This window comes from Kryptolebias marmoratus, linkage group LG13 (genome assembly GCF_001649575.2).
Source record: "Kryptolebias marmoratus isolate JLee-2015 linkage group LG13, ASM164957v2, whole genome shotgun sequence".
Classification (NCBI taxonomy): domain Eukaryota; kingdom Metazoa; phylum Chordata; class Actinopteri; order Cyprinodontiformes; family Rivulidae; genus Kryptolebias; species Kryptolebias marmoratus.
In genome coordinates, this window is record NC_051442.1 from 23,058,015 (window position 1) to 23,074,722 (window position 16,708).

Here is a 16,708-nt window from a genome sequence, read left to right on the forward strand (position 1 = left end):
GTGAGGAGGTAATTAAACCATTTGAATCAGGTGTGTTGGAGCAGAAAAACCTAAAGCTTCCAGGACAGTGGAGCCCTGAGGCCTGGAGTTTGACACTCCTGTTTTATATGATATCCAGATAAGATATTCTATTCTGAACTTTTTGAATTACCCTCTGGGATCAGAAAAGTATCTATTTATTAGGGCTGCACAATATATAAAAAAAAATATCATCATTGCTATATCAGAATATACCTGGTAAATATTGGCCCTGGTAATTAGTACTCATTGTATACCCTGTTAGGTAATTAATTAGTTACCCTGGTAATTAGTACTCTAGTAATTATTACCCTCACAAATATTTACCCTGCTCATTTTTACCTGCTAATAATCTTGTTTATCCTGGTAAATATTCATTAATATATTTTTTAAAATCAGGGCGATCCAAGCATGTTGTTAACAGCTGACAACATAAATGTACAACAGATGGAGAACAAATCTCCTGCAGGTTGCTACCGAGCCTGTAGTTCATCATCCTCAGCAGACTCACTGACTACAGTATTTGTCATATCTGGACTTCAGGATAGAAACAGCTTCCTTTGTTTCTGTCAGTCACGTGGTCGAAGTGGGTGGCTGCTCTCACTACACGATCTGAGCGGGGCATCCGGCTGATACGGACCTTGAAATGGAGCGCAAACTTCACCTACCCAATTGGCAACTTCATCAGCCAGGCTGCAAATGATGCGCAGCCGCTGAAAAGTGACATGAGTTAGTTTCAGATAAGTTTCAAATGCTGAAAGAAGCAAAGTGAGTCTGTATGTTCATCGAAAATGTTAGAGAAGCAGAACTATTAACTTAAGAGACTGGGGCTCCTTGGACTGAGTCAGAAAAAACTGAAGAAAACTAAAGAAAAACTAAAGAAAATTTGGAATGGCACCAATGCAGCTTCTGCCAAAAATGCCAACATAATTTACTAATAATCTAAGGTCAATAAAATGACTATATTTTTGATCTGAACTGTGAAAGAAGTGTAAAGAGAACCAAGATAAACAAGAAGCGTTAAAGCTGCTGCCAGTGGCTCATTATGGTCACCGAGGTAACCACAAACCTGTGTCTGTCACTCCCCGACTGCCAAGGCAATGAGACGCAGACAGAAACAGACTGAAAAGTAAGTCTCAAACAGGTGAAGTGCAAAAACTAGGAGTCAGATCCTAAAAGTTTTTGAACAACGAGCAGCAGAAGACTAATGGTCACACACAAATTATTTCTATAGTGTTTTATATAGGAGACATGGTCCTTCACTTTTAGTTTTGAAGAAAGATTTTTGAGATTAAATATCCTAATCCTAATCTTTACCTCTGCCAAAGAGGTCATGTTTTCGGTTGTGTTTGTTTGTCTGTTAGCAAGATTACAAAATAATAATGAATGAACAGATTTGGACGAAATTTTCAGGAAATGTTGGGGCTGTCACAAAAAACCCAAACATTTCTGATGGTTATGGCCTTGGTGGAGGTTTGCGCTCTCTGAGTGCTTCTAGTTTTAAATTTAATGGAAGTCTATGGAAACTTGGCTGAGCACTTTGTGCTTTGGGGGAGGGGGGGGGCAGTGCGACTGTGTCACTGTTGGTGCACACACCCTCGCGCGGTGAGGTACATAAAGGTAGCGGTTTTGGGGGAGCGGGTGAAAAAAACGTGTATAAAAAATTACGTATTTATAATAAACAAGCTCCGCAAAGCCTGGTGTCCTGCCAGGCTTATAATACGCTGGGGGAAACCCTGAGCAAGAATGCTGAAGTAGATTTCAGGGAACAATGTTTTTGAAAGAACTGAAGATAATCTATTTCTATGGTCAAATATATCTAGATACAGTTAAATAATTTAAAACTTTTAAAAAGGTACAAATACTAAAAGTCATTACACTGCTCTTGATCGAGCTGAATGTTTTGATAAATGAATGATTAAAATATCACAGAAGTGGAAGTGGTTTGATTACAAAAAGATGTACAGTAGAAACAATAAACAGGCTGACTCAGCGTTCACACTGTTCGAGTTCTGACTACAATCCTCAATTTGAATTGTAGATTTTGTGAATTGGCTCGGTCTACATTAAACCGGGTAACTTCTGAAAACTGATATTTTTTCTCTGTTTATAAATAAAGTTCTGTTCAGATTGTTAAGGGTGCCAGTCCAAAAGCACTGGAGCACCTTGTCTTTTTTTCCTGTATTTCATTGCACAGTTTTGAAATAAGTAATGCAAATTATCTTCAACTACAGAAAAGAAGTCCAGTTGTTTTTGGTTTTTAACCTTTTTGAATACAGTTTTAATAATGTTAGCTTTTTGACACAGCTTTAAAAAAATTATCTCTTAGCTTCAGTGTTGCTAATCTAGCTTTTAGCTACTGTTTTGCTAATTTGAGCTTTTAGCTAGTTTTACTAATTTTAGCTTTTTAATACGGTTTTGATAAATTCAACTTTTAGCTACAGTTTTGCTAATTTAAGCTTTTGACAACAGCTTTGTTAATTTTAGCTTTCAGCTACTGTCTTACTAATTTACTTTTTTTGCAACTACATTAAGACATTTAGTTTTTAACTACTGTTTTTCAGTAAGTTTAACTATTAAGATTTCAGTAAGTTTTGCTTATGTTAGCTACTGTTTTACTATTTTTAGCTTTTTAATACAGTTTTGATAAGCTCAGCTTTTAGCTACAGTTTTAATAATGTTGGCTTTTTGATACAGCTTTTAAAAAAATATCTTTTCGCTTCAGTGTTGCTAATTTAGCTTTTAGCTATGGTCTTGCTAATTTTAGCTTTTAGCTACTGTTTACCAACTTTAACTTTTTGATATAGTTTTAAAAAGTTTAGCTTTTAGTTTCAATTTTGCTAATGTTAGCTTCTTTTTTTCCCCAAAATAAACTTCCAGCTATAATTTTGTTAATTTTAGCTTTTAGCTAGTGTCTTGCTAATTTACCTTTTTTCCAACTGCATTCCAACATTTAGCTTTGAACTACTGTTTCGGTCATTTAAGCTTTTACTAAGTTTTGCTTATTTTAGCTTTTGGCTTCTGTTTTGCTGAATTTACCTTCTGTTCAGCTTCTTTCAGCCTGAACATTGTCAGAATTAAGTTTTCTGGTAGTTCTGTTTCCAGGACTGAGCAGAGGTGGAGCTGCTGACAGATGAGAAGATGCTGCTCTAACAAACTCAAGTCATGTTGAAACACTCAGACAGAAAGTTCACAACGCCATACACCATCCCCGGGTGGTTTTAAGGACACATGAGAACTAAACCAGACCAAAACTACTTTAGACACCGAGAACCCCCCCGCCCCAACTACACCCGCCCTCCCCCGGTTAAAACTGAGGAGACGCTACTAAAAGCAACTCCTTTCTGACAAGAGGCCCCCTCCACCTCCTGTTATCCAGGCAGTCGGCACAGCCCCGTCCTGTCTGAAGACAAGGCCGACATGTCCTCACGCGGTGGACCAGGGTTTGTTCCCGGGGACTCCTTCGGGGAAACAGTTAGCTGATGAGGCTAATGGAGGAACTTTCGGAGACACGAGTGTCAGTAAACGCAGCACATTTACCTTATGTAGCTCTACCGTTTGTTCTCCCGGTTCTGAACTCAGTCCAACATGGTTCTTTCTGCTCCGCCGGTCCGGTACCGCTAACTTCCCGTCCTCAAGTCTGCCGAGAAATCCTGGGAGGGAGGGAGGGACGGACGGGGGAGAAAAGAAGTGTCCGAGGAAAAAGTTTCTGCTCCCCGGCCGCGGAGTCCAGTTATTCCCGTAAATCTTAGTTTTAACGTGCAGAAAGAAGATGGAAGGAAGTAGGAAGTCCCCCCTCAGCCTGAAACTCCAGAGGAATGTCCTTCCCCCTCTTCATCTAATGGAAACAAACGGAATGAAGGTTTTTCTTCTGTTTCTGCCCCCCTCCCCCTCTTTACTGAAGCGTTAACGGATTCAGATTTCTTTGAGCCTCCATCTAACACATTAACACAAACAAACAACAAAGTTTAAAATAAAGTTCAAAGTTTACTCTCAACATTTAACATCTGGTAAGTTCCGTTGATTTTAAAAAGTTCTCTTTAAAGTACATAAGAAATCAGAAAACTTCATTTATGTGTCCTTAATAAAGACCTGAAGGGGGACAAAAGAGCTTTGTGACTTTCGAGCTGCATTCGAGTGCTGTCGGACAGGAGACAATCAGTGACAGTTACAGTAAAGGTGACAGACATCTTTACTGTGGGAAGGATTCACACAATAAAACATTAACATCACACCATTGTTTTCCGGTTTTTTATTTTTATGTACTTTTTTTTGCAATTTAACTACTTTTACATACTTTGTGTAATTTCATATATCAAAATTTTCAGCTCATTCAAGAGATGGGTGCTAAGACTTGGATTTTGTAACATATATTTTACTTTTAGCTAACCTTTAGCTGCTTTTAGCTATCATTTTACTACTTTTGTCTTCTTGGTAGCATTTTGCGACTTTTACCTTTTAGCTAGAGTTTTGCTCATTTTAGTTAACATTTAGTTGCTTTTACCTAACATTTTGCTAGTTATCGCATCTTTTGCTACCTTTACCTTGCGTCTTGCTACTTCTAGCTTTTTTTGGTGTTACTTTTAGTTTACTCACTATTGCCTTCCAGCTAGCTCCTTGCTTCTTTTAGCTAGCATTTTGGTTGTTTTTTAGCTTTAACAACTTGGTTTCATCTTCTTTAGCAAGTCAAAGTCATTCCCACAGCATTTAGACAGATAATGTAATTTCTCTAGCTACTGTTGGTCTTCAGCATGTAACAAGGACCTAAACAACAAAGATTCAACAGTCTGGGTCAGTCCCAACACCCAAACTGGGCCGGCTCCAGACAGACGAAGGTCCTTCTGGTCCCGAGTCAAATCACGCTGTTTGATCCTTTAAGAATCTGTCCTGGATCTGGACCAAACACTGCATCTGATTCCTGTATGATCCAGTTATAGTTATTGTCACCAAAGGGCAAAGGCAGTCAGTAAAGTTTTTACCCATTTAAGTGTGTATCTGTTAGCAAAATATTTCATGAACACTGAATTTTAAGTGCAACTCTCAGAAAGTAATCAGTGGCTGAACATCTGTATGTGTGATTAGCTTTTGGAGTCAATCCGATTCAAAATGGCTGCCACAGCCAACTGACCTTAACCAATAATCCACTCAGTTTAACAGATAAACTGAGGTTTGGTGTGATAGTAGCTGAGACTGATCCCCAACAATCTTCAGAAAGGAGCTATTGTTTGTGGTGGATTTTAATGAGCTGAATTAAATTCAAGTCAAATTCAATTCAAAAATACTTTATTAATCCCAAATGGAAATTAAATGTTGTTGTAGCTCATAATGCTGGTTTTGTTAAAGAGTTGTTATAGATGCTGATGGCTGTGGGCAGGAAGGATCCCTTATAGCAGTCTGTCCCAATGTATCCTCTGTCCTGGTGTCCTCAAAGAGTCCCACCGGGTAAGCTTCTTTGTCCTCCTGCGAAGCCATGACGGCCGAGCTCTGGAAGCTCAGGTCGGTCTTGAAGTCCTGGGCGATCTCCCGGACCAGGTGCTGGAAGGGCAGCTTCCGGATGAGCAGCTTGGTGGACTTCTGGTAGCAGCAAATCTTCCTGAGAGCCACATTCCCAGGCCTGTAGTGGTGAGGCTTCTTCAAACCACCGGTAGACGGGGCGCTCTTGCAGGCAGCTTTGATGGCGAGCTGCTTCCTGGGAGCTTTACCTCCGGTGGATTTACGGGCGCTCTGCTTGGTTCTGGCTATGACTAGACAGGGTTCTTCACATTTAACACTGAAGAGTAAAAGATGTTAATCATCTTTTCTCAGTTGTGAAAAAAAAACAAAACACCTTGTTATTATGGTTACGCATCATAACAAAATGTCCAAAAGTAAAAAGATTTCAGTAAAAATCCTTCCCGCTGTACGGCATCTGATACCAGAGGAAGTAATCATACAAAAAAGGTGATTTACATCAAGACAAAAAGAGGAATAAAGATTTCAAAAGCAATATCTCAGACTAAATGTAACAGAACTACTCCAACATACTCCTTTAGCGGTGCAATTCTAGAAGCAATTACAGAAGTCTTCTGTAATGGAAACTTTCCATCCTGGAAAGGTTAAAAGTTTAAATGTTGACTGGGAATAAACTGAAATCAGAAGTGTCTCTTTCAAGATGTTCAAAAAAAAGCCAAATAACAGACAACAAAACCTTTATTTACATTAAGGTGAATAAGTGCATCAGAAGTCAGCATACAACAGGTCAACCTTTCACTGAGCCCCAGCTCCCTCACATACATCACTTTCTGTTTTCTTAGTTCTAATTATTAAATGTGTCAGTGGTAGGAAAACAGAATATCAGCATTTAAAAACCGGAAGCATCAGATGTTTCAGATGATTTTAGACAGATATGTCCTGTTTTTTATTTTTTATGTAAGCAGGAATGATGAAGCTTTTGACCTACAGTTCAGAATGAGCAGAAACACATTTTAAAGCTGCTCCGGTTTCAGGAGGACTGCAGAGAGAGATGAATTATTGAGGCAAGAAACTTCTAACTTGGAGGTCGGTCTGTGATCTCAAAGCTTCTGCAACAAACAAAGAAGCAGCCCAACCCAGTGGACCGTCACAGCACCAGACGGACTTGGCCTTTTCGGTCCAGATCCACCACACCAATGTGCTGCAAGACCCTCAGCTTCACATCGCTCACCTTCAGCTTCAGCTGCTTCATTCTCTGGACGGTAAGTGACTCTCTGCGGAGGACAGAGAGAAACAGAAAAGTGTAACAACAGTAAAACCCAGCTGTGCATCATCTGGGTCTAAACTACCATATTTTCTGCACTATGGGGCACACTGGATTATAAGACTCACTGTCAATGAATGGTCCATTTTCAAAGGCACACAGGACTGTAGGGCGCATTAAGCGAAACAATTCTTTGTCTTTCGGAGAATACTGCACCAACGTAAGAGTCACGTATAAATGCCTACACCGCTCGCTTAGGTCCTCGCGCGACTATAACTGAGCGTTAATGCTGCAAGCGGTGCAGCATTATAGTTTACCAAAGTGATACTAAAACATTAGGAGTTCTTACATATACAAGGTGCTCCGGATTATAAGGCGCACTGTCCCTTTTTTTGAGAAAATTGAAGGCTTTTAAGTGCGCCTTATAGACAGGAAAATACGGTAATAAGCTTTTCTTGTCAGGTTGAAACTTGTGAAGCCGCATGACGGTGAAAATAGCACTGAAGATGTCCGACTTTAAAATCCATTGTGTTAGCCACAAGGATCAGCACAGATCACACAACCTGTGTGAGAGCAGCTTCTCCCAGCCTCCTCTGCAGCTACATGCTTAGAGGAAGAGTCTCTGTAGCTTATTGATTTACAACAGAACAGACTTAGGGCTGAGTTCACAGTGACTGTCGACTGTGGAGCTGAGGAAGTTTAAACCTCTCGTTAATCCATACGAGTTTAGAGGAAAAGAGTCAAACTCTGAGGCAAGGTGGAGACAGAATCAGACTGTTGTGTTCAGTTAGAGCCCCCGTCCAGGTGTCATGAAAAGTCTTTACCCGTGTCAACGCTGAGTCAGCATTCGCACTGTTTTACTGTTCTTCCAAATGTTTGTTGCAATCAAACTACTTCCACATACTTTGTGCTAATTTAACCATTAATATACCAGAATGTTCAGCTTGACTGGAAATAGCGTGCTATGACTTTTTTCTTTTTTTTTACCTTTTATACTTTTTAAAACATTTAACTTCATTTAAACAAAAAAAGCTGTTTAAAAAGAACCATACTTGATCTCAAGTCAGACTTCAAAAGTCTCTAAAAACACCAGAAAAGGTTGCTTGTTTTTTCAAATAGTCACCAAAGGAATTGGGAACTCATGAAATATAGCACCAAAGTCTTTAAGTTGTCCACACTGCTTGCACCCGGACCCTCCCTGCTCTGGTCTGGATAAAACCTTGGCTCTAGTTCTCTTTATTTGTTGAAAGCAGGTCAGTTTAATCTCTGTTTAATAATTATATTGGATAACTTTAATGGGACCACAACAAAAAACAGTTGTTTTTTTTCCCCCTTCTCATTTTTGCAGATGATGGAAATCCATCCTGGCCACATTCCAAATGACGGAAATCTGTCGCGATGACGGAGACCTTTAATCCCTGGAAAATGACCCCCTAAGGTCAAATGTCACATAGCCACAACCCAACTCATGTCTAGTAGAAGCTCTGATCTCAAGTCTGAAGAGACTCGGGTGAAATCCGACCTGAGAAAGGCCAGACAGTTGAGTCTGTGGCAAAACCTTTTTTCTTAAAAACATTCCTAAAATCTTGTCTCATGAGCAGAGCGTCCTGTTACACCCCTCTTAACAAGAGACCGTTCGGTCTATAAAAACAAGAAATATTACAAATAAAGTGACTGTAAACTAAACTAAAAGTGTAACTGACTGACTAAAAAATCATTTGGCATACCATGAACTGGAATGGTTTTCCTTTTCAGCTGACTTCTTATTTTCTCGATTAAAAGATGTTTAAGCTTATCACCATTACTCTGACTTTAAGCTGAGATGGGTTATATAACCCAGTATTTCCTATGGAATGGAATAACCTCTGAAAAATAACTCGTTTCCTCTCATCACAAATGTTCTTTCCTACAGAAAGTCCACGCTGCTGTTCCAACCTGTTGCTGAGATGCTGCTGCAGCTGCTGGTAGAATTCATTCAGCTCAGCCAACTTGACGTTGGAGCGGACGCTGAGAGGAACTGCCTCCAGCGTGGCTGCACTCACTTCTTCATACTCGCAGCCTGGAGACCAACACATACAGGGACATTAATGGCCAGATGCAAGAAGAAAAACTAGCTGAAGTGAAAGTGAAGAAAGAGGCTTTATTCTGAATGTGCTCCCTCCTGCTTTGGTTTGCTTTTGCCCAGATTCTGAGAGTCAAAGTCATTAAATATTAAAAGCCTAGTATTTCTTGAAGCAATGCATGTGCCAGAGTTTCAAACTAAGATCATCTTTTGGTCAGGAGGTCAGCGTTATGGCTGTTTTGGTCCAACCTTTATGTGCAATCTCAAGTGATGTTGTGAGATCTGTTAGCCCTTGGAGTATGTGTTCGGGATTACCCTCAGCTATTACCACACAAAACTTCAGTTCAATATCTATATATTTGGCAGCTATAGCCATTTTGTGTTGGCTAAAGTCAATTAGCTGCGGTGGCTTTAAACGTTACTCAGCTGTAGATGTACATTCATTGATTTTCTCTATAAATTTATGCTGTGGTTCGTGACAGTTTTTATTAAATACTTTGGCACTTCATAATGCAGTTACCTTTGCAATGCATGAACTTACTTCACATATCACTTTCATCAACTAAAGCTAAACAATTATTTTCAACAAATTGTATTTTCACACAAACAAATAAACAAATTATACATTTAAGAGGGAGGGTTACGCTGAGACAAAAAAACTCAGTTCATGGTATGAGTTAAAATAAATGTAATATATATCATATCATTCAATGTTTTTACAAAGTCCAAAAAAAATTCTGAGCATGTTGGTTTTACATATTCTGTCCATTCTGACCAAGTCCAAGAGAATTTTTTCCATTTAAAGTCTAAATGAAAAAGTCATTTTTTTTCCATAACATAAATAATGTGGATTATATCGACCCACCATTCCACTGCAGGTGAATCTGGTTTTAACCACCTTCTTGTGGTAAACTTTTTACTCACTAGTAAAAGAATCTGAAATAGTTTCTTAACATGTTAATCCCATCTTTTAAAAGAAGAGTTTCCCAAATACACTGAGTGACATTCAAAAGGAAACACACCTAAATGTTGATGGATTTCCTTCCAAAATGGATAAAAAATTAGGACATACCCAAAAAACATTAACCATTAATTTCACAAAACCACCAACATCTTGTTACAGTGCCTAGATATTTGTTGTGGAGTGGTAATAATAATAATAATAATAATAAATCTATTTAAGTTTTTCCAACTAAACTGTTGCCAAGTAAATAAGTATGTTGACTCCCAGAGTTTCCCATTCCTCATTAGTAACACTGAAATTACCATATTTTCCGCACTACAAGGCGCAGCGTCAATAAATGGTCCATTTTAAAACTTTTGTCATATATAAGGTGCATTAAGCGAAACAAAACGACCCCATCTTTTTAGAGAATACTGCATCGATGTAAAGGCCCTCACATACTTGGGTGTTCTTGACTGGAGGTCCACGCGTACTCGAGGCGGACGTCCGCCGGACACGTCCGTGCAAAGATCAAGGCCCAGTCCCAAGTCTCACACTACACCCTACGCCCCTCTATGAAGCGTGTACTAAGTTGAAGTGTACATAAGGGTTCGTGTGCGCAGGTTACAGGCATGCAAAAATTGGAGAATTGGGACAGTACGGGTGATGTCATCGACATGCGCCTCTGCGTCATAACTGCAACATCCAACAGAACAGGGCGGTCGATGTTTTGGTATTTTAAGAAGTACAGTTTAGGTATTTTTGCTTTCCAAAATCATTGCAGGAGATATTTGGCTGTTCAAATGTGTTTTGACTTGTTGAATATGGAGCAAAGTTTGATAGTATTCACACATGTACAGCAGAGTGAAACAAGAATTATTTCAATACTTTACATTTGAAAACTGCTTTTTTCGTGGCAGATGCAGCTTGCTCTGTCACCACTGCCATATTTCTGCAGTTTAATTCAAATCCCTTTCATTGTCAAAAAAGATAATGAGATCATCAGAGGATGTAATCTTTAGGAGTATTTTTAGGTTTTTAAGAAGAATAGGCGTTTTAGAAAGAATATAGTTTTATGTATCTGATCCACACTCCAATCTAGAAGGTGGCGGTAATGCACCATAAGTGGTTTGCCAACCGCTATAAAAGAACAGAAGAAGAAGAACGCAACTGTGGGGCTGCTGATTAATCCATTCCGTGCTGACATCACAAAGCTGTGAGTTCCTGTTAGACGCTATTCAACACTACAGTGACCATAGCGCATCAATAGACTTATGACGGCTGTACGATAATTTCCCTCAAAATACGATAATTTCATTGATTGGTATTGGTATGATAATCCTACATTTCTCACATGGCAACACTGATTGGGACACACTACACACTTTAACCCTTCAACATGAACGCACATTTGAAGGACACGAGGGTGGAACGAGGGTGGAAGTGCAAATATTAAAACCAGGCCCAATTTTTAGCGTACTCTGTGTCACACAATAAACTGCCCTGCGAAAAAAGGGGTTCACATGGAACCGTTTTGTGTGCGACACCAACCGCTCTCCACTTTGTATTGAATTAATCTTTTTCCTCAAAAGTGTACACTCAATACTCCATTATGATAATGTGAAAATTTTTTTTTTTTTACAGATTTATTAAAAATAGAAAACTAAAAGAATCACATTTACGTAAAATAAATGGCTGACATGAAGCACATGAACATTTTAGAAAAATTCATCTGAAAAAATATTCTGCTGATAAATTCATAGAAATCTTTTAAACATTTATGAAACAATATACTGAAGTGTTGGTCCATCCCAGAACCAGACCAGATCACAAACAGACACTAGAACTTTCTGCAGCCCTGCACCCAGAACAAAAGGTAAGAGACTCACTCTGTGGTTGCTTCTGGTCAGAAGTTGTAACTGTAGGAGGCACCTGGAAGAAGAAAATAAAACAGGAACAATCACAGTTCTGTTTGTTTTTGACTAAATCTGTTGGTTTTCCTGTTATCGAGTGTAAATGAAGTTTTCCTGAGAGCAGGTTGTTAACATACAGGAGTTTGAAACCTTACAGATAAATTTCATTAGTGTAAAGAACAGTTTCCCTCAATGAACTTTGTCTCATCACATGCTGTTAATATCAGAGATATTTTATTTTCATTTTCATTTGTGTCCCGTCAGAGCGCACACAAAGCAGCTTCAGATGACTACTCATATAGATTTCGATCAAGAAGACCTTGAAATAGATCCACATTGTAATTTATTGTGAGTATTGTCTGTGCCCTGAATCGTGTGTGTGTGTGTGTCCAGTATTTACAGTGACTTGATCACTCTGCAGCTCACCTGAAGCCAGTCTTTACACCTTTAAACTGAATTATAAACCTGCACCGCTACTGCCCACTTTTCTCCTCCTTCTCATAAACATGATGCCAGGCCTTTTCTTTGACATCATGACAAACAGGGCAGCTGGAAAAATGACCTACTTCCTTTTCAGTCTCCCAGGTACCCACGCTGAGCTTAGGCACAAGTGTGCGCCCTTGTCCCCTGCTCTGCCTCATCTTCAAAATCACAGGAGTAATAAGTCATGATGAGAAGCATTTATAAACTAAAACACTGATGTTAGTTAATCTCTTTTCATTAGTTGGGGGGCAGGAGGCACAGATTCAGAGCAGAGGACTCCGCTCTCTACACATAAGTCATGGGCTCAACTTCATGCAGATTCAGAGGCTTTTCATTTGGTGCCCCTACCTGGATCCAGATGGTTTCTTAGGACCTACCCGGCTGAGGGTCCAGGTGAGCCGCTCTGAGCCGATGAGTTCACATCAGCAGACTGCAGGCCACTGAGTGGCCAGGGAGCCACTCACTGGATGAGTCATGAAAAACCACAGCTACACAGACTTGCTTTTATCCAATTTCTTTTTGTAACGTAAGCCTTTTCTGGCTCACTTTTAACTTGTGTATGACTCAGCACGCCCTGTGATAGACTTGTGACCTGTCCAGAGTGTACTTCGCCTCTCGCACAGTTTCTGCTGGAGGTAGACACCAGAACCTACAGGTTTCTACGACAGGAAGCTTCAGTAACTCGAAGACAAACGGCACTGAGCGGCAACTACTCTGCTGACTTAAAGTGGCAGAGTAGATTAATGTTAACAAATCAGATTTTTGACATTTGAAAATTGATTCAGAATCTTTCATGTTGATGAAGCATCTAAAAATAGATTTTACCCCCACCCCCACAAAAGAAAGGAAACCGTGTCAAAACATGACCAAAAAGTAAAACATGTTTAGTTTGAGATTGGCTGCAACTCATAGTCAAGAACAAAGTTTAAAGTGCTTAAAAATCTGCCTTCAAGTTATTTAAATATAAAATATATAAACCCTTCTAATCTTTTTGTAAAATAAAAACTTGCGTTTGTTTCACATGAGAGCAAAGACAACAGCTCTCTTCTTCTCTTTTTCATCTAATGGTTCAGGTCGCCATGTTTTCTCAGTCATTTGTGTACAAACAACAAAAGAAGAAACCGTTATGCTGACGTACAATTAAGCTGTTCTCCCAAATCACACACATTGGTCTTCTGGACGCCTCGGTGTGAATTCTGAATGAACCGAGGCAGCAAAAGGGGTTGACTTAATCCACCCCCAATGCACCTTTGTGCCATGAAGCGAGGTAGTAACAGAGCTGAAACGGTCAACAGGTGAACAGATAAGCTGGCGTTGCGGCTCAGTAATGTGAGGAAGTGATGATGTATGGGCTGTATGACCACACGGTCATATGAATAAACAACAACAAACTAAATACCAAAAGAAGATCAATAATGACACACAACATTTTGCATCTAGTTTAAAAAAAATTGGTAAACCACAAAGAGATTTGCTAAACTGAGGTAATTTTTCATGTTTTGAAAACCATATGATCTAGACGTCCCTCCCACATTTAATGCACTGCGCTCCACGTTAACGCAGCTAAGTTGAGTTCTCTCTTGGTTCTGCGATGCTCACTTAATTTCTTAAAGCTCTAATTTCTGCAGGACATGGCCGATTCCACTGGTGATTTTTAAACAGCTAAAGGCAGCATAAAGACAGACCGGTCTTTGGGGCATTTTTCAGAACTGTTTTGTCAATGAGCCAATAGAGACAACCATTCACACCCACACCGAGGGCCAATTCAGAGCCATCAGTTAACCAGAACGTCCAAACTCCACACAGAAAGGTCCAAGCTGGGATTTGTGGAGTTATCACGGATAAGTGTTTTATTAATCAAATATGTACTTAATGGTAAATGGTAAATAGACTGTACTTATATAGTGCCTTTCTAGCCAATCAGGCCACTCAAAGAGCTTTACAACACAATCTGTGCCCTCATTTACCCATCCACACACACATTCATACAGCAGTCTACTGAATCTCTACAAAGCCAACCTGAATAAATCATTCTGTGAAGACTAATCAGTGTTTTAAAATAAAGACAACTTACCTCTGCTATGATCCGACTGACCTCTGACCCCAGCAGAGCTGCTGACTGCTGCTCTGACTCCGTCAGTGCCTCAGCCTAAGAGTTAAAAAAAGTTTGAAAACAATAAATGTAATAAATGGATTAGGTGTATGCTGCTTTGAACACAACATTGAATTCTGAAAAGATGGGAATTTATTTCCTAATTATTATTATTTTTAGTTCAGGTTAAAAACTAATGTTACTTGTCAAACAGTGGAACTATTGGTTTACTTTAAGGTTTTCTAGCCTGTAGATAATTCAGCCTTTGTTTCTGATTTGGCTTTTTAAAAAAAACTTTTAAAACTACCAATGATAGTAAAGCAGATAAAATATTAAAAAGAAGCCATAAAATCTTTACTGCATTATGAGTACATTTGACAGGTAAAATACCAAATAAACTGCCAACACATTCATTAAAAATATATCTTAATGTTGGTTATGGCTGAATATTGGCCAGTTAATCAACAATAATCAAATACTTTTATTGTCAGCTGCCAAAGAGAAAACAGTGATAATGTTTTTGTGTGTGTGTGTGTGTGTGTGTGTGTTTGACCGTCTTTTAGCAAAACATCTCAAGACCGCTCCACACATTTAAATAAAACTCTCAGAAAGTAATCTTTGGATGTACGTCTATAACTGACTAACTTTTGAAGTCAACCCAATTCAAGATGGCAGCCACAGCCAACTGATATGAAGAAGTCACAAGTTTGCGCACCTGCAGACCAGACGTCTGCTGACAGTGTTGGACCAGCTCCATGGCTCTGCTCAGGCTGGTTCTGATGGACTCCATGGACTCTCTCTGGGCTTCTGTGATCTCCTTCACCTGATTCTTCAGCATCGAGTGTTTGGCCTTGATAGTCTTCAGACTTTCTAGCATCACGGACACATTTTCCTGCAGGTACAGAGTCAGTCATCAGCCTGCGTTCACCCACTCTGACACACTCAGTTTACTTTTCTATTTTCTCTGTGAGAAACGCTATTTTTCTTTCTGATCTACACTCAGCTGCTGTCAGTTGTGCACCGGTTCCCTTCAGTCAGACAGCAACTGAACAATGAAGGAACAACTTGATTTCCACAACACTTTACATTGACCATTTTTAGAGATGCACCAATATCACATATTTTCAAACAGAGTACAAGCATTTACACTTGAGTACTTGCAGATATAAGAGTACTAAACAGTGTGGTCAGTGAAGGCAAGTGAGACATGATGAGATATAAAGAAAAAGACACAGAACATCAAAACACAGCAAATAAATCACATTTCTTTTAAATTTAATTTGGGTTGTAAATGTTATTTCTGCAGGACATTTTGTTGCCATCACATATTTATCTTATATTTTTTACATAGATTTAATCTTGCTGACCTGTATTTAAAACTTTTTTTTTTTAAAAAGGCAGAAGTGAGACATGCAGTAACCTGCTTCTGCCAGCTGGTGGTGCCAGTGAATTCACAGAATAATTCTTCTCCTGCTGTTTTTTGTGTATATTATTGGACTAAAAGCATCAGCTACAAAAATTACAAAGTGAAGTGCATGTTTTGCTCCGACTGTTGAAATAAAAGGTCCTACATTTTTGAAAATTGAAAATTTTCTCAAAACTGGACTTTGAATGAAAACATGAAGTGAGTTATTTCAAACTACAGAGCATCAAGCAGAGTTTTGAACCCCTGACATCCCAGGGAGGTGAACCCTGACCAGCAGCATTCACAGACCTTGAGGTAAATGTTTTTTTGGTTATTTAATATGAACTATCAGAGCTCTGAAGTGAAGTTATCATGTTTAGGACGAGTGCACTCAAAAAAGTGAAGTGTCCTCTCCACCAGCGCGTCTCTATTTAAATGGAAAATGAAAACCAAAACTCACAGTAGACCTTTTGTAGATACCCCCTGAATAATGTGTTGAAGTGACAGCATTCACATTTTTCTCTTATTAAGAACATATTTAAGATAGAATATAATCAGCATGTCTTAACAGTTCAGGTGTGAGAATCTGATTCTGTCAGCCTTACCACAAAAACTTCACGTCACGTCTGCTAATACATGCTGTCTCACTTCTTACGATTGCTTTGTGTTTGAAAATCAGGGGAGCTTACTTTTTATGTCAACTTCTCAAGCGGAGCCAGGGCAGCAGTAGTCTTCTCCAAAAACTCTTATTGGTGAGACTGTAGAGAAGCTCATGCTTAAATCAGTGGTGGCTGGCCAATAAAGGGCGCAAGGGCGCCGCCCCACCACTCACCACATTACCACACATAAAAAAATAAAAATATTTCTAAATATATATATATATATATATATATATATATATAGCACAAGTGTCTATCAAATGTGGCATATACCAAGGAGATGCGCTGTCCCCACTGCTGTTCTGCATAGGACTGAACCCCCTCAGCCAAATCATCAACAAGACTGGCTACGGATACCGACTCAAGAATGGGGCCACCATCAGTCACCTCCTCTACATGGATGACATCAAGCTGTATG

The 16,708-nt window shown here is 39.3% G+C and overlaps 3 protein-coding genes across 4 annotated transcripts in view; all 3 read right to left on the minus strand.

Annotated features, from left to right (window-relative positions):
• Positions 1 to 4,104, minus strand: part of amot (angiomotin) — a 43,978-nt gene extending 39,874 nt beyond the window's left edge. For both annotated transcript variants that reach the window (XM_017435138.3, XM_017435135.3), the window contains exon 1: positions 3,559 to 4,104. The gene's annotated coding sequence lies outside the window, so the exon portion shown is untranslated. The remainder of the gene's footprint in view (positions 1 to 3,558) is intronic.
• Positions 4,105 to 5,326: 1,222 nt separating this feature from the next.
• LOC108247188 (histone H3-like) lies at positions 5,327 to 5,799 on the minus strand (the record flags this gene model as incomplete). Its single annotated transcript, XM_017435114.2, has 1 exon — positions 5,327 to 5,799. A coding segment is annotated over one exon (444 nt), but the record flags the coding sequence as incomplete, so codon positions are not given.
• Positions 5,800 to 6,189: 390 nt separating this feature from the next.
• Positions 6,190 to 16,708, minus strand: part of ska2 (spindle and kinetochore associated complex subunit 2) — an 18,354-nt gene continuing 7,835 nt past the window's right edge. The window contains exons 3-7 of the mRNA XM_017435108.3: positions 14,942 to 15,118; positions 14,209 to 14,283; positions 11,628 to 11,670; positions 8,669 to 8,792; positions 6,190 to 6,743 (exon numbers count right to left, since the gene is read on the minus strand). Of these exons, the coding sequence (XP_017290597.1) occupies positions 6,617 to 6,743; positions 8,669 to 8,792; positions 11,628 to 11,670; positions 14,209 to 14,283; positions 14,942 to 15,118 (546 nt within the window). The 3' untranslated portion in view covers positions 6,190 to 6,616. The remainder of the gene's footprint in view (positions 6,744 to 8,668; positions 8,793 to 11,627; positions 11,671 to 14,208; positions 14,284 to 14,941; positions 15,119 to 16,708) is intronic.